Raw genomic sequence first — 24,716 nt, 5'->3', positions numbered from 1 at the left:
GTTTACTGTAGAGAATTTATTTAAATTTCCAGCTTTAACATCATAACTCAAAAGGATGCTACATCCTACATCGGACAAGCAGTTTGGCGAATTATTAAGTTATGAAAACATTATTTCTGAATGTTCAAAACATTCAAAAATGTTTTTTTCCCTTCTTGGTAATGTAAACATTAAGAGAATATTCCATTTTATCATCCTTCATAATTTTGAATGTTCTCTGAACGTTCTGAAACAAGTGGTAACATTTAAAACAGTTAGACAAATGTCCAACTAAAACATTACAGAAAAAAAAAACACATTGTATAAACAATGTATGTTTTTGTGATAATACTTTGAGAGCATTATTAAAGGCCATTAAATAACTATTAAATAACTTTGAACAAACAATGTATTAATTGTTGTATGCTTCAAGTATGAGAGGCTCTTGTCAGAAGATTAGTGTGAGGACTCGGGTGTGATCATCGCTCCTCCTGCTTTATCTGTTATGTTTCCCAGTATATTCCCACATCACCACAGCTGTGCTGCAAAACTAACTTTATCTGGACAATAACTTTATTCTAGAGCTGCTGTGAAGCCTAAACAATCTCGGTTAGTAATCTCCTGTTATCACTGTAAAGCTGCTGTGAAACAGTCTATTGTTAATAGTGCAGTATAAATGAAGGAGACTTGACTTGACATTGTGATTCGTGCACAGCTCTCTCTCTCTCCTGATTCCCCTCTCGCTTGATTTCTCACACTAGATTCCCTCTCTATCTTCCTTCTCTGCCAGTGTTTTCACTCTCCAGCCTCTCAAGTATTGTTGTATTTTTCATCATCTCTTCGCCTCTTGCTCGGCTGCCTGATTAAATATTGTTTCCTTTTACTTTGATTATTTTGTCCAATAAATAGTTTGAGCTGATGTGCTCTTGGGTTCTCAGTTTTTTCGTCCAGCCGTTTCAGTTAGCTAAAGTTCTGAGAAAGTTTTTATTTTATTTTTTATTATTATTATTTTTATTATTATTCAACGAACGTAAGTAGTATACAATATAGTAAACAGAATTCACATATTAATAGCCTGTATCCAAAATAGAATAAAATAAAATATCAGAGTGTACAAATTGATTAATTAATGTCATAATCTCACAATCAAAGGTCATTCTTGCTTTCTTATTGACAATGTTCTCCAGAATGGTTCAATAATCCTAAATCTCCTGAAGAAAATGAATACATTTAGGCTTGGATCCTGACTATTTCTTCTTGTGTATGTGAATTTTTCCCAAAATAATAAAAAGTTGTACAATAAAAGTTAAATTATTATTATTATTATTATTATTATTATTAAAAAAAATATATATAACATTTGCTTTCCTTCTAATGAAATTGTCCACCCCCCCCACACAAAAAAATACAATTAAATTAGATTTTTTTTTTTATTGAACAAAAATCACATGAATCAATATCTAAATTAAACCTCTCTAACACACTTTTAGCTGGATATATACTTACTGTCTATAAATATATATGTAAAACGACGTGAACGCGCCCCGATTACGCCCCAGAATTACGTAGTCACGTGGCCTCTGTTATTTTCCTCAGCGTTGGCAGAGAAACCAATGACACTCGTATGCGATTACAGAGTAGAGGATTTCATAAAAAATAATTGCAGTTATCGCTGGGCGGATTTTCATGTTGAAAATAACCTGTGGAAAGGATTATGTTTCAGTTATTAAACATAAAATACATTTGAATGTTCATACTATGCTGTTCAGACCATGGTCCAGACATCCGCGCGCCCCCTGGAGGAAGTTAACGTTCACTTCCACGCACGTGACAGCATTCTCTCCATTCATTGGCTGTGAAGGCGGAAGTGACCCGCTTGCATGAACCCTTCCGCCAACATCAATACAAACACACAACATCACCGCAAGAAAACAGGTAAGATAAACGCTAACGTCATAAACTAAATCTAGTTTATTATATCATTCCGCCGCGTGTCATAATTGACAGTCTGTTCTCGATAAATGTATACCTCATTTCCCGGTGTTTAGTTGTGAATGTTTGTCATATTAGCTGCCAAGTTTAGCATGTCATTCATATGAGACTGAAGGATTGTGGTGATGATTGTAGTTCAAATTCACGCAATATCTGAGATATTTTCTTTTTCTAATATTAGAACAGGGTGTTCAAACATTAATATGCCACATATGATCATTCTCGTGCGAGGGACCCCGTCCTTACATTTAAAAGGCAGATATAAATGTAACGTTATGTGTAAAGACCCAATTTATACTGTGACAAATACATATTAGCCTATAAATATGTAAAATATTATTTGGAGAATATTTTTTTACTCGCTATAGCACTGTGCTGTGTATTGTTTATTTGTTTATTTAAAATTTTTATTATTTATTTTAATCTATTTATTTTTTTATGTAACTTTTAGAATTCATTTGAATCTATTATTTATTCATTTATTACTATGAGGATGTTCTAATGTTATTTATTTGTATCATATTTTGTATTTTAATCTTTTTGTTTATTTTATTTTGTTTATTTCATTTAATCTTATTACTTAGGCTATTTATTTTTTACTTATTTTACTATGTGTGTGTCAGTATTATTTATTTGTTATTTGAATGTATTATTTATTATTTATTGTATTGATTCATGAGTATGACTGGTTCCTCTTGTGTGTGTTGTGTGTGTGTGTGATGGGTGTAGTAAGCATGGAGCTGGCCCACAGTCTGCTGCTGAATGAAGAAGCTCTGGCTCACGTCACCGAGGCCAAGAGAGCCGTCTTCATCTTCGAGTGGCTCCGCTTCCTGGATAAAGTTCTCATCGCTGCTAACAAGGTAAACGATCACGGAGAAACACATGCGTTTGCCTCTAAATAATGAGCAATATTTAGCCATTGGCCATTTTTACACATGTGAGGGAAATGTGTTTTTTAACCATAAAAATGCACATCATTTATATAAAATATCTCAGTAAATGAATTTTGAATTACAACAACTATGGCTGCTGTAATTATAAAATCTAATCAACATACATGCACAAAGTGTTTGTAAAAGCACAAATTGTATATAAACAGATACATTTGAAATAACTTCTGCTTCTGTGTTAGATCAGACACTCTGCAGAGTTCTTCATGTGTAGTGTGTTCAGATCTGAGGCCGGTTGATCATGTTTATTCCCTGCAGACTCCTTCAGGATTGTGTTTCTGTAATGTGTTCTACGCTGTTGTTGCAGTTTCTGCTGATCTGAGATCATTCTGTGTAACTCAAGCAGTCCAAACATCTTCATTTTCATCTTGTGAAAGAAATACATAAATGAAGACGAAAGCCAACATATTTAACGTAATGGGTGTATATTTATTGATGAATTCACTATTGTGTAGAGGGAGTCAAAATTACAATTTTCACCTGAGATTTTGGTGTGAGTGTGTCTGTGTGAGTGTGTAACTGTTTCTCAAGCTGCCGTGTGTGTGTTTCACGGTGGAGCGGCGGCCGCCTGTCACAGAGACATCTATAAGAACGTACGCTCAGAGGGAAAACTCTCCTTTTGATAATATTAGATGAATGCTGAACACACAGTACACTGTTGTGTGTGTGTGTGTGTATGCATGTGCAGTGTGTGTTACCCGTGATGTGTGTGTGATCTGATCGTGTGTGAGCGCAGGTGGATGTGAAGGAGAAGCAGAAGCTGCTGGTGGAGCAGCTGACGGAGTTGATCAGTTGTGTGTGTGTGTGTGTGTGTGTGTGTGTGTGTGTGTGTGTGTGTGTGTAGGTGGATGTGAAGGAGAAGCAGAAGCAGCTGACGGGGTTGATCAGCAGTGTGTGTGTGTGTGTGTGTGTGTGTGTGTAGGTGGATGTGAAGGAGAAGCAGAAGCAGCTGACGGGGTTGATCAGCAGTGTGTGTGTGTGTGTGTGTGTGTGTGTAGGTGGATGTGAAGGAGAAGCAGAAGCAGCTGGTGGAGCAGCTGACGGGGTTGATCAGCAGTGTGTGTGTGTGTGTGTGTGTGAAGGAGAAGCAGAAGCAGCTGACGGGGTTGATCAGCAGTGTGTGTGTGTGTGTGTGTGTGTGTGTAGGTGGATGTGAAGGAGAAGCAGAAGCAGCTGGTGGAGCAGCTGACGGGGTTGATCAGCAGTGTGTGTGTGTGTGTGTGTGTGTGTGTGTGTAGGTGGATGTGAAGGAGAAGCAGAAGCAGCTGACGGGGTTGATCAGCAGTGTGTGTGTGTGTAGGTGGATGTGAAGGAGAAGCAGAAGCAGCTGACGGGGTTGATCAGCAGTGTGTGTGTGTGTAGGTGGATGTGAAGGAGAAGCAGAAGCAGCTGACGGGGTTGATCAGCAGTGTGTGTGTGTGTGTGTAGGTGGATGTGAAGGAGAAGCAGAAGCTGCTGGTGAAGCAGCTGACGGGGTTGATCAGCAGTGTGTGTGTGTGTGTGTGTGTGTAGGTGGATGTGAAGGAGAAGCAGAAGCAGCTGACGGGGTTGATCAGCAGTGTGTGTGTGTGTGTGTGTGTGTAGGTGGATGTGAAGGAGAAGCAGAAGCTGCTGGTGGAGCAGCTGACGGGGTTGATCAGCAGTGTGTGTGTGTGTGTGTGTGTGTGTAGGTGGATGTGAAGGAGAAGCAGAAGCAGCTGGTGGAGCAGCTGACGGGGTTGATCAGCAGTGTGTGTGTGTGTGTGTGTGTGTGTGTGTGTGTAGGTGGATGTGAAGGAGAAGCAGAAGCAGCTGGTGGAGCAGCTGACGGGGTTGATCAGCAGTGTGTGTGTGTGTGTGTGTAGGTGGATGTGAAGGAGAAGCAGAAGCAGCTGACGGGGTTGATCAGCAGTGTGTGTGTGTGTGTGTAGGTGGATGTGAAGGAGAAGCAGAAGCAGCTGGTGGAGCAGCTGACGGGGTTGATCAGCAGTGTGTGTGTGTGTGTGTGTAGGTGGATGTGAAGGAGAAGCAGAAGCAGCTGACGGGGTTGATCAGCAGTGTGTGTGTGTGTGTGTAGGTGGATGTGAAGGAGAAGCAGAAGCTGCTGGTGGAGCAGCTAACGGGGTTGATCAGCAGTGTGTGTGTGTGTGTGTGTGTGTGTGTGTAGGTGGATGTGAAGGAGAAGCAGAAGCAGCTGGTGGAGCAGCTGACGGGGTTGATCAGCAGTGTGTGTGTGTGTGTGTGTGTGTGTGTAGGTGGATGTGAAGGAGAAGCAGAAGCAGCTGGTGGAGCAGCTGACGGGGTTGATCAGTAGTTCCCCCGGGCCGCCCACTCGTAAGCTGCTCTCCAAGAACCTGGCGGTGCTTTACTCCATCGGCGACACTTTCACCGTCTTCCAGACACTCGACCGGTGCAATGACATCATCAGGAGCAAAGATGACACCGCTGCTTACTTACCCACCAAACTGTGAGTGAAATAACAAAAACACATAATTCGTTGCATTATTAATAAAACACAGGCAGCAAGTTTATTTGCACTGAACACACATTTGCTTTCTTTCGTCATATTCTGTGCTCATCTGCTTTTCTGTAGTATGCATTATTAGCATGGTGTTTACTGAGTTTGATAATATTGTTTATTTCTTTTAATATCAGTCTAATAGTTTCAGTGCACGCGGGTTTCATGACATCATCGAAGTCTCATTTCATTGGCTAGGTGCCAACCAATAAAACGGCTCCTTTGACCCCCCCTCCTCCCGCCCCCCTTTCTCTCTCACCGCCTCTGAGTTTCAAGTGCACAAGTTAGTTTTGCACCTGATATATCGCGAAAAGAGTAGCAAAAGTCAAGGTGCGAAATTTGAAATTGCAGTGACAGATTTGAGAAGTTGCAAGTGCCTAATTGAGGTAGTACCGCGAATGTGAACGTAAGATTAAACGCAAAATATATATTACAAGTTTGTGTCTGTCGTTGTATTTCTGTGAATGGCATTTTACACATTTGTGTCTACTCGTCTGCAGCTTCAGATTCAGAATACAGGTTTGTGACTATTGTCTGCGAGTGCAAATTTCAACATTCAACTTCAGATTTTTATTTGACAGGTTTTCACATTTGAGCTGTGAGTGTAAATGTTCATGTACAAGTACGAATATTTATTGTACAAGTTCTCAAATTCACATTTACGTGCTCTCGAGTTTTGCTACTGATTTACCTTCATACACATACTCACTCACTCACTCACTCACTCGCATACTCACTCACACACACACACACACCCTCACTCACTCACTCACATACTAACTCACTCACTCACTCACATACTAACTCCCATACTCACTCACTCACATACTCACTCACATACTCACTCACTCACACACTAACTCACTCACACACACACACACACACACACACACACACTCACTCACTCACTCACTCACATACTCACTCACTCACTCACTCACATACTAACTCACTCACTCACTCACTCACATACTAACTCCCATACTCACTCACTCACATACTCACTCACATACTCACTCACATACTCACTCACATACTAACTCACTCACACACTAACTCACTCACACACACACACACACACACACACACACTCACTCACTCACTCACTCACTCACTCACTCACTCACTCACTCACTCACTCACTCACTCACTCACTCACTCAATACTAACTCACTCACTCACTCACTCACTCACTCACATACTCACTCACTCACATACTAACTCGCATACTCACTCACTCACTCACTCACATGCTAACTCGCATACTCACTCACTAACATACTCACTCACTAACATACTCACTCACTCACACACACACACACACACACACACACACACACACACACACACACACACACACACACACACACACACACACACACACACACACACACACTCACACACACACACACACACACACACACTCACTCACTCACTCACTCACTCACATACTAACTCACTCACTCACTCACTCACCGGTAAACTATACCGGTGTTCAAGGACAAGCATTAAGCTGGTTCAGATCATACCTATCTGACCGCTACCATTTTGTCTATTTAAACGGAGAAAAATTGATCATAACTCCAGTAAACTATGGAGTGCCGCAAGGATCTGTGTTAGGCCCTCTATTATTCTCAATATATATGCTGCCACTTGGAAATATTATAAGGAAACATGGAATTAGTTTCCATTGTTATGCTGATGACACTCAACTATATATTTCATCACGGCCGGATGAAAACGCTAAATTATCCAAATTGACAGAGTGTGTTAAAGATATAAAAGATTGGATGACGCACAATTTTCTTTTATTAAATCCAGATAAGACAGAGGTAATACTTATCGGTTCAAAAAAACGCCCACAAAACCTCTTACAATACAACTTTAACATAGTAGGGTGTCCTGTTACTTTATCCTCTACAGTAAAAGACCTGGGTGTTATATTAGACTGCAACCTGTCTTTTGAAAATCATATTTCATATGTTACAAAAACAGCATTTTTTCACCTTAGAAATATTGCTAAATTACGTAACATGCTATCTGTTTCTGATGCAGAAAAGTTAGTTCATGCATTCATGACCTCGAGACTAGATTACTGTAATGCGTTATTAGCCGGTTGTCCTGCATCCTCAATAAACAAGCTACAGTTAGTCCAAAATGCCGCCGCTAGAGTTCTTACTAGATCAAGAAAGTTTGACCATATAACACCGATTTTATCATCTCTACATTGGTTACCTATAAAGTTCCGTATTAATTACAAGGTATTGCTACTGACTTATAAAGCCCTAAACGGCTTAGCTCCAGTTTATTTAACGGATCTTCTATCGCCCTATAATCCATCGCGCTCTTTAAGATCACTAAATTCGAGGCTTCTGGTCATACCTAGGATATCCAGATCCACCAAAGGAGGGAGAGCATTTTCACATTTAGCTCCAAAACTCTGGAATAGCCTTCCTGATACTGTTCGTTGCTCAGATTCGCTCTCCCAGTTTAAAACTAGATTAAAGACGCATCTCTTCAGCCAGGCATTCATATAATATTTTAATCTTACAGTTAAATCCGGTCTCTACTTCATAAACGCCAGAGGAGAACTGGCCCCCGACTGAGCCTGGGTTCTCCCAAGGTTTTTTTTTTTCTCCATTAGGTCACCTAATGGAGTTTTTCGGTTCCTTGCCATTGTTGCCTTTGGCTTGCTCAGTTGGGGATGCTTAAATTGATTAATCGATTCACCAGTGCTATTGATCTACATTACCAAACGTGGATGTTTTACACCAGAAACAAACACTGATGTACTATTTTATTTAATACTGTGAAGCTGCTTTGATACAATCTGTATTGTGAAAAGCGCTATATAAATAAAGTTGACTTGACTTGACTTGACTCACTCACTCACTCACTCACATACTAACTCACTCACTCGCATACTCACTCACATACTCACCCACTCACTCACATACTCACTCACTCACTCACTCACATACTCACTCACTCACTCACTCACTCACTCACATACTCACTCACTCACTCACATACTCACTCACTCACTCACTCACTCATTCACTCACTCACTCACTCACTCACTCACTCACTCACTCACTCACTCACTCACTCACATACTCACTCACTCACTCACTCACTCACTCACTCACTCACTCACTCACTCACTCACTCACTCACATACTCACTCACTCACTCACTCATTCACTCACTCACTCACTCACTCACTCACTCACTCACTCACTCATTCACTCACTCACATACTCACTCACTCACTCACTCACTCACTCACTCACTCACTCACTCACTCGCATACTCACTCTCACACACACACACACACACACACACACACACACACACACACACACACATACTCACACTCAGGGCCGGAGTGGGGCCACTTTTCAGCCCGGGAGTTTCAGGCCCAAGACCGGCCCACTTTTTCCATGGTGGAATTCCAAATTAGCACTTTTTCTGGATAAATGAAGCAAGTTCAGCTCTTACTATTGTGTAGTTTGTATTAATAACAAATAATGTAAAGGTTAAATAATAATTCACTTACACTTTATAAGCAATTGCGACTTTATTTCACACAATTCTGACTTTATATTTCGCAATTCTGACTTTATAACGCGACTTTATATCACAATTCTGACTCTATATCTTGCAGTTCTGACTTTATAAGCAATTGCGGCCCACCGGGAATTCTCCCGATTACCCACTCCGGGCCTGCTCACACTCACACACTTGCATATATCCACACACTCACATATACTCTCAAACTTGCACAAACACACACACTCACTCACTCACACACTCATTTACACTCACTCACACTCACATATACTCTCACACTCACAAACTCACACTCGCACACATACTGACACTCACTCACTCACTCACATATACTCACACTGACGTGTGTGTGTTGTGTGTGTGTGCAGCGCTGCGGTGGCGTGTGTCGGGGCGTTCTACGAGCGGATGGGCCGAATGCTGGGCAGCTCTTTCCCTGAAACCATCAACAACCTCCTGAAAGCCCTGAAGAGTGCAGAGGTACAGTGTGTGTGTGTTTGTGTGAACAGTGCAGAGGTACAGCAGCTCTGTGTGTGTGTGAGTGCAGCTCTGACCTGTTATTCCTCTCCTTCAGTTTCTCAAGCTGCCGTGTGTGTGTGTGTGTGTGTGTGTGTGTGTGTGTGTGTGTGTGTGTTTCAGGCTCAGGGTCGAGGCGAGATCCTGCTGAGTCTGCAGAAAGTTCTCAGTGGTCTCGGTGGAGCGGCGGCCTCGTGTCACAGAGACATCTATAAGAACACGCGCTCGATGCTCACCGACAGATCCATGGCCGTCCGCTGCGCCGTCGCCAAGGTGAGGAGGAGGTTCTCACACACACTCACACTCACACACACACACACATGCTCATACACCCTCACAGTTCACACAGAAATATGAAGCAGCACAACTGATTTCAACACTGATAATAATCATAAAAATTTCTTGAGCATCAAATCCTCATATCAGAATGATTTCTGAAGGATCATGTGACACTGAAGACTGGAGTAATGATGCTGAACATTCAGCTTTGATCACAGGAATAAATTACACTTTACTGTATATTCACATAGAGAACAGCTGATTTACAGTGGAATAATATTTCACTGTTTTTAGTATTTTAGATCAAATAAATGCAGCTTTAGTGAGCAGAAGAGACTCTTCATCGAGTCGAATATCCACAGATCTTGTGAAGTGATGTTTGCTAGAGCTGACTGTGATTGGGCCTGATGATGATGATGATGATGATGTGTTTGGTCAGTGTCTGCTAGAGCTGCAGAACGAGGCCGTGTTCATCTGGACCACTGAGCTGGAGAACGTGGCCACTCTGTGTTTCAAGGCTCTGGAGGGCTCGACGTACGGTGTGCGTGTCGCTGTGTCCTCACTGCTGGGAACCGCCATGGCCACCGCGCTCATGCCCAAACAGGCCACCGGTGAGACACACACACACACACACACACACACACACACACACACACACACATACACACACCTGTCTGGACACACACACACGCACACACGCACACACACACACACACACACACACACACACACACCTGCCCGCATACACACTTACACCTGCCCGGATACACACACCATCCTTCTGTCTCACACATGAATTATGTTGAATATCTGTCAGCTGTTAAATTTAACTACACAATTAGATAATACCAGTTTAGCTCAACCAATCACCAAGCAATGCTTCATTGTGTTCAGTCTGTGTGTAAAAAGAGCATTAGCAATTAAAGAAAACACACTTCAGCAAAACATGATCAGCTCAAAGTGTCTGAATCATTTTTGCTCCCAAATGTGTATAAATGTCACTGGTAGTCTCTGTGTGAAGAGTGTTTGGGTGTAAATATGTCACAGTTTACTTTATTTTGCTCTCCTCACTCACATAAATGAACTATAGTGTCCTGCAAACACTAGTAAATATCAATCAAAATGGTGTCTGAATAAGTTTTGGTTTGACTGTATGCCACGTGTGTGTGTGTGTAGTGATGCGTCAGAACGTGAAGCGAGCGACTCTGGAGGAGGTTCTGGAGCTGATGTCCACAGGGTTCCTGCGCGGAGGATCAGGGTTCCTGAAGAGTGGAGGAGAGATGCTGAAAGGAGCTTCGGTCAGTCGAGAGGTGCGCGTCGGAGTCACTCAGGTGAGACTGAAGCTAACACACACACACACACACACACACACACACACACACACACACACACACACACACACACACACACACACACACACACACACACACACACACACACACACACACACACACACACACACACACACACACACACACACACACACACTCACTCACTCACTCACAGTGGCAATTCGTTTGGTCTGTCCCTATCATTTTGATTCTTAGTAATCAGTTAAACACAAATTCCTATTTAGATTTCATATAATTATGTATGTATGTACAATACAGATAAATGCAGATGTCATGCAGGGAACCACTGATCTGCTGCTGAAATACTTCAAGAACATAACCAACGTTTGAAACCATTAACATTTGTGCATACAGACATGCAAGCGGAGTAAAAATCTTCCTCTGTTGTGTCGTATATTAGAGTGAAACGCTTCTGTGACAAGAACAAATGTGGGCGGGGCTTGATTGTTTCCATGGGGAATTGATTGGATGATTGGATGGTTGTGGTTTGCTATTTGCTGATCTCATGTGAGTGACAGGTTGCCCCGCCCACATCATCAGAGAAGAGAAGAGATGCTGCAAGAGGAAATTATTCTGATTCAAGATTACAGGAACATGAGATTTAAAGTCCCTCTGTGGTGAAAATCCAGCTTTTAATGTAGTTTATGTGTCTATGTGGTGTTTTTAATATGCTTTAAGACAAACCATGTGTAAATTCATAAGTCGACACCATTGTTGAGTATTTCCTCCTTAAAACTGCAGTGAACCAAAGACAGTCTCAAAAACACGCTTTGAAATCGCTGGTGTTTCTGACGTCACAAACTACCTTGTAACCAATCAGATCAACGTGTGATCGTCAACCAGTGGATCTCTGAGCTGAGTGAGTGAGTGGAGGCGGGACTCATTTGCATATTCATAGAACCGCGCATACTAAATAAGGCAAGGGTGTCGAGTTACATTCAAGATATTTTAAGGCATGAAGACATTACTTTCAAGGAAAAAACATTTAAAAATGTCATTTTGATGATCAAAGATCAGTTTTAAGGGATAAAATGCTTGACTACAGGGGGGCTTTAAACCAAAATGATGTTTAACGCTCTGCATGATGATTTGATGAGCTGGTGTTTGGCATAATAACTCTTTCTATACTGTGGTTTTATCTCAGCCATGACCAAACTCTCTGTTTTATTTTAAACTAAAAAGCAACAGAAGGTTTTATTCACTGCATTACATGTGTAATCATCTGCTCATCGGTGTCTCTTCGTGCAGGCGTATGTTGTGTTCGTCACGACTCTGGGCGGCCAGTGGCTGGAGCGTAACTTTGCAGTGTTTCTGTCTCATCTGCTGGAGCTGGTGGCTCACCCGCGCGCCACACAGACTCACGTGGAGGCCGTGTATTCTCGCCGCTGCGTGTCCTTCGCCTTGCGGGCGACGCTGGGAGGGCTGCTGGGAGAGAAAGCTCAAATCGCTGCTGCCAAGGAGATCTGCCTGGCCATCAGCAAACAGATGAGAGCTGTGGGTAAGATGGAGACCACACTGTGACAGATCATAAGAGTGATTCACAATCAGTGATGCCCATCCATGTGTCTGAAATCACATTTGTCCTCGGTTATTGGGCTTTTTTTTCTAGGGCTGTGCAACGATTAATCACATCCAAAATAATTATTTGTGTTTCCATAATATTTGTGTGTGTAGTGTATAATTATACACAATCATGCATGTATATACACAAACATGCATGTATATATTTAAGAACAATTTGATAAAATATTTATATATAATATAAATTATATATAAATATATATACAGTATATACATGCAAATATTTCTCAAATATATACATGCATGTGTGTTTTATTTTGGAATGCGATTAATCGCTGCACAGCACTAATCCTTATTAGATATGAATCTTTTACGTCAAATTCTTACATATAATCAATAAATTTAATAATAATAGGATGTCACACTCTTAAAAATAATGCATCCAAATGGAGGTTTTCGCAGTTTTCGCCATTTTTGGTTCCTTTGAAAAGAACCTTTCATTGATCAGTTCTTAAAAGAATCATGTTTTTCTTTGTGTGAAAAACATTTGAATATTTTAAAGAACCTTTTATTTACTTTTTAAGTAAATGGCAGCAAGTCACTGTCTTAATATGTGAGTCATTGAATCGTTTATACAACCAATTTGTTCAAAAGCCTGATTTGTACAATATTTTAAAGAACCTTTTTCCACTCCAAAAAAAAAAACTTTTATGCAATGGAAAGATTCCATGGATGTTAAAGGGGTGGTTGAGAGTGATTTGACTTTTCTAACTTTAGTTAGTGTGTAATGTTGCTGTTTGAGCAAAAACAACATCTGCAAAGTTACAACGCTCAAAGTTCAAAGCAAAGGAAGATATTTGCTTTTAAAGAAAAGGACTACAACAAACGGCTGGTTGGGACTACACGACATTCCTCTCGGGTTAGTGACATCACTAACCCTAGAATTTACATAAACCCCGCCCCTGGGAACACGCAGTCCATGTTGAAAAGAGGAAAAGTTGTTGTATAAGAGTAAATTTGTGAGTCAGCTCAAACTTTAGCATCCATCTTTTCACATGCAATAGAAAGTCACTCTGTGTGCATCTCACAACAGTTCCTATATGAGCGATTTATAGATTTATCATGACAGAATATCCTAATTGAAGATAGTTAACTCCACATCAGCAACATAAATTCATCAACTAACCATTCAGAGACGTCCTGTTGCATTCTACATGTTGTCAATTCTTCTTGAGTCTCTCCATCCTTATCTGACTCCGTTTAACATTAAAGGCAGAACAGTTTCTGTAATTTTAGTGTGTCTGCGTGAGGTAATAGCTGCTGCTAACAGACACAAGCTCTTGAAACCCCGCCCTCTGCAGCAGCTCATTTGCATTTAAAGGGCCAGGCACAAAACGGTGCGTTTTTGCAAACTCTCAAAAAGTGACAACTTTAACTTGCTATATAAAAAATATCTGTGGGCTATTTTGCGCTAAAACTTCACACACACACTCTGGGGACATCATAGATATATTTTACATCTTGTGAAAAGGGCATTATACCACCCCTTTAAAGATTGTTCATGGAACTATCGATGCTAATAAAGAACATTTATTTTTAAGAGTGATTTTTGTTTAAAAAAAAAAAAACCAAATGAATCTACAATTCATCAGTCTTAATAAGTGAGTCATTGAATCATTCATACGACCGTTTTATTCAAAAGCCTGATTCCTTCAAGAACGAAGCCAGTGAGCGGCTGGAATTAATGCAATTAGTTATTTTTTAGGGAGTAACGCAATCTTGTAACACATGACTTTTAAAAAAATCTGTCCCCAACACTGACAACTGACAACGATGAGTGTTCGATCGCTCCGTGTGAATGAAGACGCTCATGACTGTGCTCTCTCCCACACAGAGGCGGTGGTGAACGACCCGAGCAGCGAGACCCGCGCCGGAGCCGCTGACGTGTCGGCTAGTCAGCATGTGATGGTGTGCGCGCTGAAAGAGCTGGGCAGTTTGGTCCAGAGTCTGAGCGCTACGGCCTCTCCGCTGATCCTGGAGCCGTCCGTCGGTAGGAGAAATGCACATTACCACAACATGTAGCAGTCGGGTACAGAACCAGACAAACATCCATAGTGGCATGTTTATCAAAAGTCTTTGTATATTTATGTTTCATTACCATGGATGCTCAAGCTAAATTTCACCCTGACACTTAATTTTAGTAGCACTTTTCTAGTGCCATTTTTGGCAGAAATACTGTATTTTAGGCATGTGTAATTATCACTGTCTGAGAATCCATGCGTCCCAACATGCTCCATTTCTTTCTTCTGAGCCGTTCCTTTTCCCGTTTTCCTTGTTGCTTGCATACTTTAGGTCATTAGCATTTTGAAACGTCCACTTATGATTTAGCTTTTCTTTTTTGATTTATAAATAGAGATTACTACATTATTTGGTATATGGAATTTGTAGTTGATGTTATGATGGCAAGTTTGTCACTGTTCTTTTTGGCAAATGTCCATGTCTCATTCAACCCTCAAAATTCTTTCCTTATTCATACATTTATACATTACATATATTTAAAATGTAAAATGTTATTCCAAACCTATAAGACTTTTATCTTCAAAACTTATGAAAATCATCTTCGATATTTTTAATGAAATCTGAGATATTCCTGTCCCTCCACAGTCTGTTCACACAGAACTCTGATGCTTCAAAACGAGATGGTAAAATACATCCATTATTGAATGGAACACTTTAATCCAAGTCTTCTGAAGAGACACGATCACTTTATATGATTAAAAGATTTAATTTAGGCTTTTATTCACATATAATGTACATTGAGCTCATCAAATATGGTAAACTAAAGCTCGGGAACCAATAGGAATTGTTCAAGCAAAAAACGGTTGAGCTTCCTTTTTCCATATTTGATGTGGAGTTTTTACAATCTCTTTATGAACTTTTGTAGCTTGAAAGTTTTGATTACATGGACTTTCAATGGAGGGACAGAAGTGTTTTGGATTTCTTTAAAGTCAAACTGTTAGCAGCGTAGTCGGCTCACTATCTGGACGCCTGTGATGATGTGTGCAGGTTTTCTGGAGACGGTGACGTCTGTGCTGCTGCATCCGAGTATGGCGGCTCGTCTGTCGGCTGCCTGGTGTCTGCGCTGCGTTTCTGTCGCTCTTCCACACCAGCTCACGCCTCTGCTGGACCGCTGCGCCGAGTGCATCAACAACCTGAAGAACTCGCCCGAGGCCGTGAGCGGGTACAGCTTCGCCATGGCGGCTCTGCTCGGAGGAGTCCATCAGTGTCCTCTGGGCATCCCACACTCCAAGGGCAAGGTCTGAGTCTCCACTGCTTCCCTCCCGACACTGCCACCCCTCCCAATCCCAGTCTGAGTCTCCACTCAGGGTCCCTGCGGATCCTTAATTAGATTTTTTAAATTTAAGGCCAAAAAAAGTCTTAAAGTCTTATTTTTACTTATGAAAGGTCTTAAATTTTAGATGACACTTTGACTTAGACTTATCTAAATGCTTTCGAAATTAAAACTATCTAATTAGCGTAGGCCTACGTATTATTTGTTTAATTCTATCTGTGGATTTGCTTGTTTACGTGACAATTCGCGTCACTTACGGGCATATTAGCCTACGTCTGTCTCCTGCACGCGAGAGGAGAGAAGAAAACGAGTAAATGTCAGTTCATTCTTTATGTGCTTAGGAGTGTGCGATATTGTCTATGAACTATGATGATATTGTAATCATTGTTTTAACTATGTACGAGGCACTGCGAGTGCAAGCTGACATAGAATATAAAAAATATGAATATTATCTTCATGAGTCTGCTGTCAACAACAGGCCTAAACCAGCCAGGGTACCAGTACAAAAACACAATCAGTAAAATATCATCTAATTATTATCAACAAAACTTTGAAAATATTGAGACATATTTTTGTCAATATTGCGCACCCCTAATGTACTGTATTAATTTTGATTTCTTCAGGTCTTAAAAAGCCTTAAATTTGACTTTAAAAATTGTGCAGCTACCCTGCCACTGCTGCCCCTCCCGATCCCAGTCTGAGTCTCCACTGCCACCCCTCCCTATCCCAGTCTGAGTCTCCACTGCCGCCCCTCCCTATCCCAGTCTGAGTCTCCACTGCCGCCCCTCCCTATCCCAGTCTGAGTCTCCACTGCCGCCCCTCCCTATCCCAGTCTGAGTCTCCACTGCCGCCCCTCCCTATCCCAGTCTGAGTCTCCACTGCCACCCCTCCCTATCCCAGTCTGAGTCTCCACTGCCACCCCTCCCGATCCCAGTCTGAGTCTCCACTGCCGCCCTTCCCTATCCCAGTCTGAGTCTCCACTGCCTCTCCTCCTGATCCCAATCTGAGTCTCCACTGCTGCCCTTCCTGATCCCAGTCTGAGTCTCCACTGCCGCCCCTCCCGATCCCAGTCTGAGTCTCCACTGCCACCCCTCCCGATCCCAGTCTGAGTCTCCACTGCCTCTCCTCCTGATCCCAATCTGAGTCTCCACTGCTGCCCTTCCTGATCCCAGTCTGAGTCTCCACTGCCGCCCCTCCCGATCCCAGTCTGAGTCTCCACTGCCGCCCCTCCCTATCCCAGTCTATGTCTCCACTGCCACCCCTCCTGATCCCAATCTGAGTCTCCACTGCTGCCCTTCCTGATCCCAGTCTGAGTCTCCACTGCCTCCCCTCCCGATCCCAGTCTGAGTCTCCACTGCTGCCCTTCCTGATCCCAGTCTGAGTCTCCACTGCCTCCCCTCCCGATCCCAGTCTGAGTCTCCACTGCTGCCCTTCCTGATCCCAGTCTGAGTCTCCACTGCCTCCCCTCCCGATCCCAGTCTGAGTCTCCACTGCTGCCCTTCCTGATCCCAGTCTGAGTCTCCACTGCTGCCCTTCCTGATCCCAGTCTGAGTCTCCACTGCTGCCCTTCCTGATCCCAGTCTGAGTCTCCACTGCTGCCCTTCCTGATCCCAGTCTGAGTCTCCACTGCTGCCCTTCCTGATCCCAGTCTGAGTCTCCACTGCCTCCCCTCCCGATCCCAGTCTGAGTCTCCACTGCCGCACCTCCCGATCCCAGTCTGAGTCTCCACTGCCTCCCCTCCCGATCCCAGTCTGAGTCTCCACTGCCGCACCTCCCGATCCCAGTCTGAGTCTCCACTGCCTCCCCTCCCGATCCCAGTCTGAGTCTATACGTATTGTTGCATTTTTGTATTGCGATATATTGTTACACCTCTAATGTTTAGTATTAGAAGAATGTGTATTCGTGAAGAAATCGAAGCTGCTATCACAGACTCCTGTAGAGAAGCACCTGTATCTGAGTGCTGTAACAGAGCCTGACTGTGAGTGGTGTGTTTCAGATGGTGGTGAGTATAGCTGAGGACCTGCTGCGATCGGCAGCGCAGAACAGCCGTCTGTCTCTCCAGCGGACTCAAGCCGGCTGGCTGCTGTTAGGAGCGCTCATGACCTTAGGTGAGTCCAGCAACCAGATCCCCTCATCACATAAGCTCTTAGCATGGGCTCTTGCATCCATGTGTTCAGTGTTCCAGCTGTAAACGTGTAAGGGATGAATGATGTATATAATCCTGCTTATTACACGTCTACTTGCCACATTATAGGGGCTATCGCACCGGAGAAACCTTTTCATAGTTCCTAGAACTATTGGCAGAAGTTCCCGGATGTCGGTGTGTTCGCACCGCAGGAACGATTTTAGTTCTAGGAACTCTTTTGGAGGAACTAATTTACTCCTACTCCAGAGTCGGTCTAAACCAGCGCTATAGGAACTATCCGTGACATTAGTGTTCGCTGATTGGCCGAATGTACACGAAAGACCAGCACCCGCTTTTTAAAAAAGCTGTGTAAACACAGATTATAGCCTATATATTTACTCCAGAAACTAACGAACATGGAAAACTGTGATAGATGGACCTCTTAATCTTTACGCTGAGGAGAAAATCCAACGCAACTTTGAGGAGACCAAGAGAAACCTGATTATGTATTTCTGCTCAGCAACACTGGACATCAGACACACGGCATATGCTAATAACTCTTCATTACTGTCTACTTTCTATATATAACAGTTCTATCTAATAACGTATTAGACAGGACTGTTAGACAGATCGTAAACTAATGAACACAGAGAATGCGAGCGCTGTTTGTTTGCTCAGGCTCTTGCGTTCTCAGTGCCATCAAAATAAAAGTCACAACAGCGAGCGCAGCTTACGTCACTTCAGAGTTCCTTCTGGCGGTGCGGATGCAACATATATATGCAGTGCTCTTGCAGAGAGACTCCGCCCACACACCCTTCTGATTGGCTGTGATTTATTTTGTCCCATCAATGGACAAACTGGTGTCACTGGAATCTCATTGCATCGCGTCTAATTAGAATACGGTGTGAAGCATCTCTCCTGAAAAATGAAGAGGCCCAGAAGCACAGTGTGTTTCTGGCCTAATACAGTCCCTCCAGTTTTCCGCGATTCCGCGATCGCTGAATACAGCGCAAAATCAACAAATTGTAGCATTTTTTTGCGATCCTGCATAATTCCTAATTTAACCGCAAAATAATCACAAAAATGAAAAAGACCTCACAAAACATTAAATTATAATCACCCAATTGAAATATCTCTAGTTTAATTAAAGTTTCAATGCATTTTACGTGGATACAGATGTTGCGCACGCGTGATGTCTGTGAGCGGTCTGTCAGAAACATGGCGAAAGAAAATTTGTCTCACCTGCCCTCTCACATAAGCGCCAAGGACCGGGCTAAGCAATATCCTGATATATTGCACAAGAGCATGTTAATAAAGCAACAACAATATGCTACAGCACAATTTAAATATCCACTGTTTGTAACTGTATCCTTGTATTTATTTGTCCTGTTTTGTTTCTTTTTGTTATTTGTTCCTTTGTTCTTATTTCATTACTGAGTGTTTACTTGATTATTTAAATCATTTCTTGGATGTTCCTGGTCTTGTGTTGTGCCCATAGGTTGTTTTAAAAGTTAATTTGATGAGAATTTGATTAGACCAAAATAAACAAGCTTTATGCATTTTGTTTGTGATTTGTGTCATGTATGACTATTGTGCATCTGACATAATACTTTTATGGTAAATGTGATGTCCTAATTATAAAATATAAAAATCGCAAATTTTTTCACACATTTCTGGAAATTACCAACACAAAATCAGTCATTTTGATCGCAAAAATCACACAAAAAAATCATGAAATCCTGGAGGGACTGCTAATAGCATTTACATGATGGCAGTAATATTAGCAGTCGTGTTGTTTCATCTCCTCAGGACCGTCTTTAGTGCGTTACCACCTGCCCAAGATGCTGCTGCTGTGGCGTAACGTGTTCCCTCGCTCCCAGAAGGAGCTGGAGGCGGAGAAGGCCAGAGGAGACTCCTTCAGCTGGCAGGTGATGCTGGAGGGCCGCGCCGGAGCCCTGTGCGGTAAAACACCTCGCTTCATCCCTGCATGGCTTTCTCTGCTCTGTTTATCACACGCATCAGGAAAACATCATGTTTCTGCTTCCTCACAGCCATGCGCAGCTTTGTGGCCCATTGTCCAGAGCTGCTGACGGAGGACGTGATCCGCAGACTGATGACGCCCATCGAGTGTGCCATGACCATGATGTCCCAGTGAGTGTGATGCAGTGCAGGATTTACAGTAAAGACATGCCGGTGCTCAGCACTGTTTCTGTTAGTTTGAAGGGAAATCAGCAAGGCTGTGTGTTAAATTGATCAAAAGTGACCGTTTATAATGTCACAAAAGATTCTATTTCAAATAATTGCTGTTCTCTTGAATATTCTACTCATCAAAGAATCCTGAAACATGAAAATGTATGACTGTTTCCAGACAAATCTGTAGCAGCACAACAGTTTCCAACATTGAGCATTGCAGAGACTCCGCCCACACACTCTTCTGATTGGCTGTGATTTATGATTGATTTGGTTGCGAGTGCAGTGTGCTTACAGAGAGACTCCGCTCATACGTAATCATAAATGTTTCTTGAGCATCAAATCATCATATTAGAATGATTTCTGAAGGATCATGTGACACTGAAGACTGGAGTAATGATGCTGAAAATTCAGGAATAAATTATACTTTACTATATATTCACATAGAAAACAACTCTTAAATTGTAATCATATTTCACAGTTTTAACTGTCTTTTTGATCAAATAAATGCAGCCTTGGTGAGCAGAAGAGCCTCTTTTAAAGCATTAACAAATCTCACAGACCCCACTATACCTTAAACATCAAATTTGTTCTGACTGGCTGTGATTTTTGTATCTTCAGGCTGTATTTGTGCTGTGTTTGAGTGAGGACTGATAAATGACTTGATTATATTTTCCACAGTACAGTGTGTTTGAGTGTAGTGTTGTGTCGCAGTGTTCCTGCAGTGATCAAGGTTCACGGAGCTCATCTGAAGGCCAGCGCTGCCATGGTTCGCCTGCGACTCTACGATATACTGGCTCTGCTGCCGCCCAAGACTTACGAAGGCAGCTTTAACGCTCTCCTGCGTGAGCTGGTGGCCGAGTTCACTCTCACGGATAACTCCGCCAACACCACCACGTCTCTGCTGCGCTCGCTGTGCCATTACGACGACAGTGTGCTGATGGGCTCCTGGCTTCAGGAAACCGATCACAAGTCCATCGAGGATCAGGTGAGATGCAGAAGCCAGTGTCCTTCACTGCAAAAAAAATGCTTCTCTTACTTAGTATTTTTGTCTTGTTCACAGTCCAAATATCAATCAATTCTTAAATCAAGGTGCATTTACTAGATGAGTAAAATGACATAAGATATTAAGTCTTGTTTTAAAAATTGAATTAAAAAAAGCTAAATTATCTGCCAATGGGGTAAGAAAAATGATCTTGTTTCTGTTAGAATTAAGATTATTCTGTCTTTTTTAAGCATCAACTTATATTATTTATATTAATTCTCCGGAAAACAGGACATATAATGTCTTATGTCATTTTACTCATCTAGTAAATGCATCTTGATTTAAGAATTTTTAGATATTTGGAATGGAAACAAGACAAAAATACTAAGTAAGAAAAGCTTTTTTTGCAGTATTCAAGTGTTCATTTAGCATGGGGGTTTCAGGGCCCTCATTTATAACCGTTGCAGGCCCTGAAAGAGCTGTACGCCACTTCACACACATGAGCTGTGATTTATAAAAACACACTTGACGGGAGAATGTGCAGCTGTAAGTAACTCTGATCCATGCAGACGAACATTAGAGACGGAGCAGTTTAACGACACTGATGGAGATCTGATGGCTGATGAAGGAAAACAACTTTAAATCCTCATTATGAGTCCTAATCATACAGTTCATGTTCACTAAAACAGTTTAAATACATAAAAGAATGATTTAAACCTTTTTATTTTTTTTTAAGTTTTACATCTGATATACACATTTAGATTAAATATGCCATTCTCATGAATGGGGTTAAGCTCTTAAATTACATGAAATCATTACAGAGAATTTTTTTTTATATTATAATAAATAATATTTGTAGTGGATGCAATGCTTTTGAACGCACACTTTTAGCGGATCCTACACAGTTTCTAAATGATTCCCCTGGTGTGTGTGTGTCCCTCAGCTTCAGCCGAACAGTGCGTCGGGCAGCGGCGCGCTGGAACACGACCCGTCCTCCATATACCTGCGTGTTCCTGTGGGCGAGGCCGTGCCCGGTCCACTCCCGCTCGGCGTGTCCGTGATCGACGCTTCCGTCGCCCTGTTCGGGGTCGTGTTTCCTCACGTCTCCTTCAAACACAGGTGCGTTCTTTCACTGGGGGGGGGGGGGTGCTAAAGGTTCCTGCAGCCAGACTAATTCAGTATACTTGGAGTGTGTTAACGATTAGTTAACTTGACCTGTGTGGTTACATTTTATTTGGTAACACTTTATTTTACAGTGTCTTTCTTTGTACAGTGGCATATGTTACATGTACTTTCCATAGTAATTACAGTAAATTATGCATAATTACATGCAACTAACCCTGCACCAAATCCTAACCATACCCTAACCCTATAGTAAGTACATGTAGTTAATAAATATTACTCAGTACTTAAATATATAATTACACTGTAACAATGACACCTTAAAATAAACTGTAACCCTTTATATTAAGGTGTCATTGTTACAGTGTAATTATATATTTAAGTACTGACTACATGTACTTACTATAGGGTTTGGTGCTCTCATTCACTTTACTCACACTTAATGTCTACCCTGAGTAGAACTAGATGTACCGCATCGCGGTACAAAATATGACCGCCGCTCAGGCCTGCACTGGCTTTCCACAAAAATAAATGACGTGGAGTAATTTGGCTGTATTGCGTGTTTATGTATATACCTAAAAAAAGTAATAGTATGTGCATGTCTGTGTGTGTGTGTATGTGTGTGTGTTTGTGTATGTGTGTGTCTGTGTGTGTGTGTGTGTGTCTGTTCGTGTATGTATGTGTGCGTACATGTGTGCGCGTGTGTGTTTGTGTGTGTGTGTCTGTGCATGTGGATTTGTATGTGTGTGTATGGGTGTGTGTCTGTGCGTGTGGATGTCAGTGTGTGTGCATGCTTGCGTTTGTTTGTATTCCTCCATGTGTGTGTGTGACAGTATCATCCTAAACCAGCAACCCTTCGCTCAACAGCACCATCTACAGGCCGATGAGTGTACAGTCACTAAATGTGCACATAAATTAATTTATTTTATACCCCCCCATGGATGAAATTCTACGAAACTTAGCAGAGGATACCCCCAGAGGATGTCAAGTTAATCATACACATGAAATATGGTGCAGTTCTGAACATTTCCACTGAAGATAGGGGCGATTAAAGCAGAATAATATTGCATTTTCATTTTTTATGGGAGGGGCGCAAATCACAAATGAGTGATTATGGGCTAGGTTGATGTGGGCCCTTAAAACCAACATACCATAAAAATTTCTTCATCCTCGGTGCCACGGTTCAGGTAGTTATTTAGGAAAAACTGCATTTTTTGGGGGTTTGGGGGGGCCCAGCGCGGGGGGGGAGTGGCCCCCGGGGACCAAACGAAATTTTTCCGTAAAAGTCTAGTGGGGCTACATGCCCACCAAATTTCATGTTCCCGGTGCTTCGGTGTCCCTGGTATCGTTGACGAAAAATTCAGTAAGGTGATGAAAAAAAAAAAAAAAAAAAACTTTGACAATCCCTATATGACCGCTTTCGCTAGCTACGCTAGCGGCGGTCATAATTATAGATTCGTTTTTTATAGTGCTGGGCAACGATTAATCGCATCCAACATAAAAGTTTGTGTTTACATAATATATGTGTGTGTAATTATTTTGTACATGCATGTATATATTTAAGAAATATATATTTAAGAAAAATTTGCATGTGTGTATGTGTATATATATATATATATATATATATATATATATATATATATATATATATATATATATATATATATATATATATATATATATATATATATATATATATATATATATATATATATATATATATACATGTATGTATGTATATGTATGAAGACTGGAGTAATGATGCTGAACATTCAGCTTTGATCACAGGAATAATTTACACTTTACTATATATTCACATTATAATAATAATTAACAACAGCTGATTTGCATGATAATAATATTTCACTGTTTCTACAGTATTTGTGATAAATAAATGTAGCCTTGATGAGCAGAAGAGACTCTTTTAAAAACCATTAAAACTATTTAAATTGTTCCACACTTTTGAACGGTAGTGTATGTTCTGCTAGGCTGTGATTTTGTTGCTTCAATAAAGATTCAATGTCTTGGTCGGATGAGATCGTAGCGTTACCGTTCCTCTCGTTTAACAGCGTCGCTTGTGATTTATCTCATGTCCTGTTGTCTATTCCAGGTTGCAAATGCTGGACCACTTTGCCGAATGCATTAAACAAGCTAAAGGAGTCCGTCAACAGGCCGTCCAGCTAAACATATTCACTGCAGTGCTGAGCGCTCTCAAGGTTTCAGAAGTGTTGTGTAGTTCATAAACCTACAGGAGAGTAGTTTAAGAGTAGTAATGATGATTGCTGA

The 24,716-nt window shown here is 41.6% G+C and overlaps 1 protein-coding gene across 2 annotated transcripts in view; it reads left to right on the top strand.

Moving 5' to 3' along the window:
- Positions 1–1,882: 1,882 nt before the first annotated feature.
- The window catches only part of heatr5b (HEAT repeat containing 5B), a 51,084-nt gene continuing 28,250 nt past the window's right edge, over positions 1,883–24,716 (top strand). For both annotated transcript variants that reach the window (XM_081351414.1, XM_081351415.1), the window contains exons 1-16: positions 1,883–1,914; positions 2,701–2,831; positions 5,156–5,367; positions 9,360–9,468; positions 9,628–9,777; positions 10,223–10,394; positions 10,960–11,114; positions 12,384–12,633; positions 14,551–14,706; positions 15,723–15,973; positions 18,005–18,116; positions 19,943–20,095; positions 20,185–20,284; positions 21,038–21,311; positions 22,252–22,427; positions 24,541–24,646. In XM_081351414.1, coding sequence (XP_081207540.1) covers positions 2,706–2,831; positions 5,156–5,367; positions 9,360–9,468; positions 9,628–9,777; positions 10,223–10,394; positions 10,960–11,114; positions 12,384–12,633; positions 14,551–14,706; positions 15,723–15,973; positions 18,005–18,116; positions 19,943–20,095; positions 20,185–20,284; positions 21,038–21,311; positions 22,252–22,427; positions 24,541–24,646 — 2,502 coding nt within the window. In that variant the 5' untranslated portion in view covers positions 1,883–1,914; positions 2,701–2,705. The remainder of the gene's footprint in view (positions 1,915–2,700; positions 2,832–5,155; positions 5,368–9,359; positions 9,469–9,627; positions 9,778–10,222; positions 10,395–10,959; positions 11,115–12,383; positions 12,634–14,550; positions 14,707–15,722; positions 15,974–18,004; positions 18,117–19,942; positions 20,096–20,184; positions 20,285–21,037; positions 21,312–22,251; positions 22,428–24,540; positions 24,647–24,716) is intronic.

Source organism: Scardinius erythrophthalmus (assembly GCF_964197995.2).
Source record: "Scardinius erythrophthalmus genome assembly, chromosome: 21".
Classification (NCBI taxonomy): Eukaryota; Metazoa; Chordata; class Actinopteri; order Cypriniformes; family Leuciscidae; genus Scardinius; species Scardinius erythrophthalmus.
This window is presented reverse-complemented; position numbering and strand designations above follow the sequence as displayed.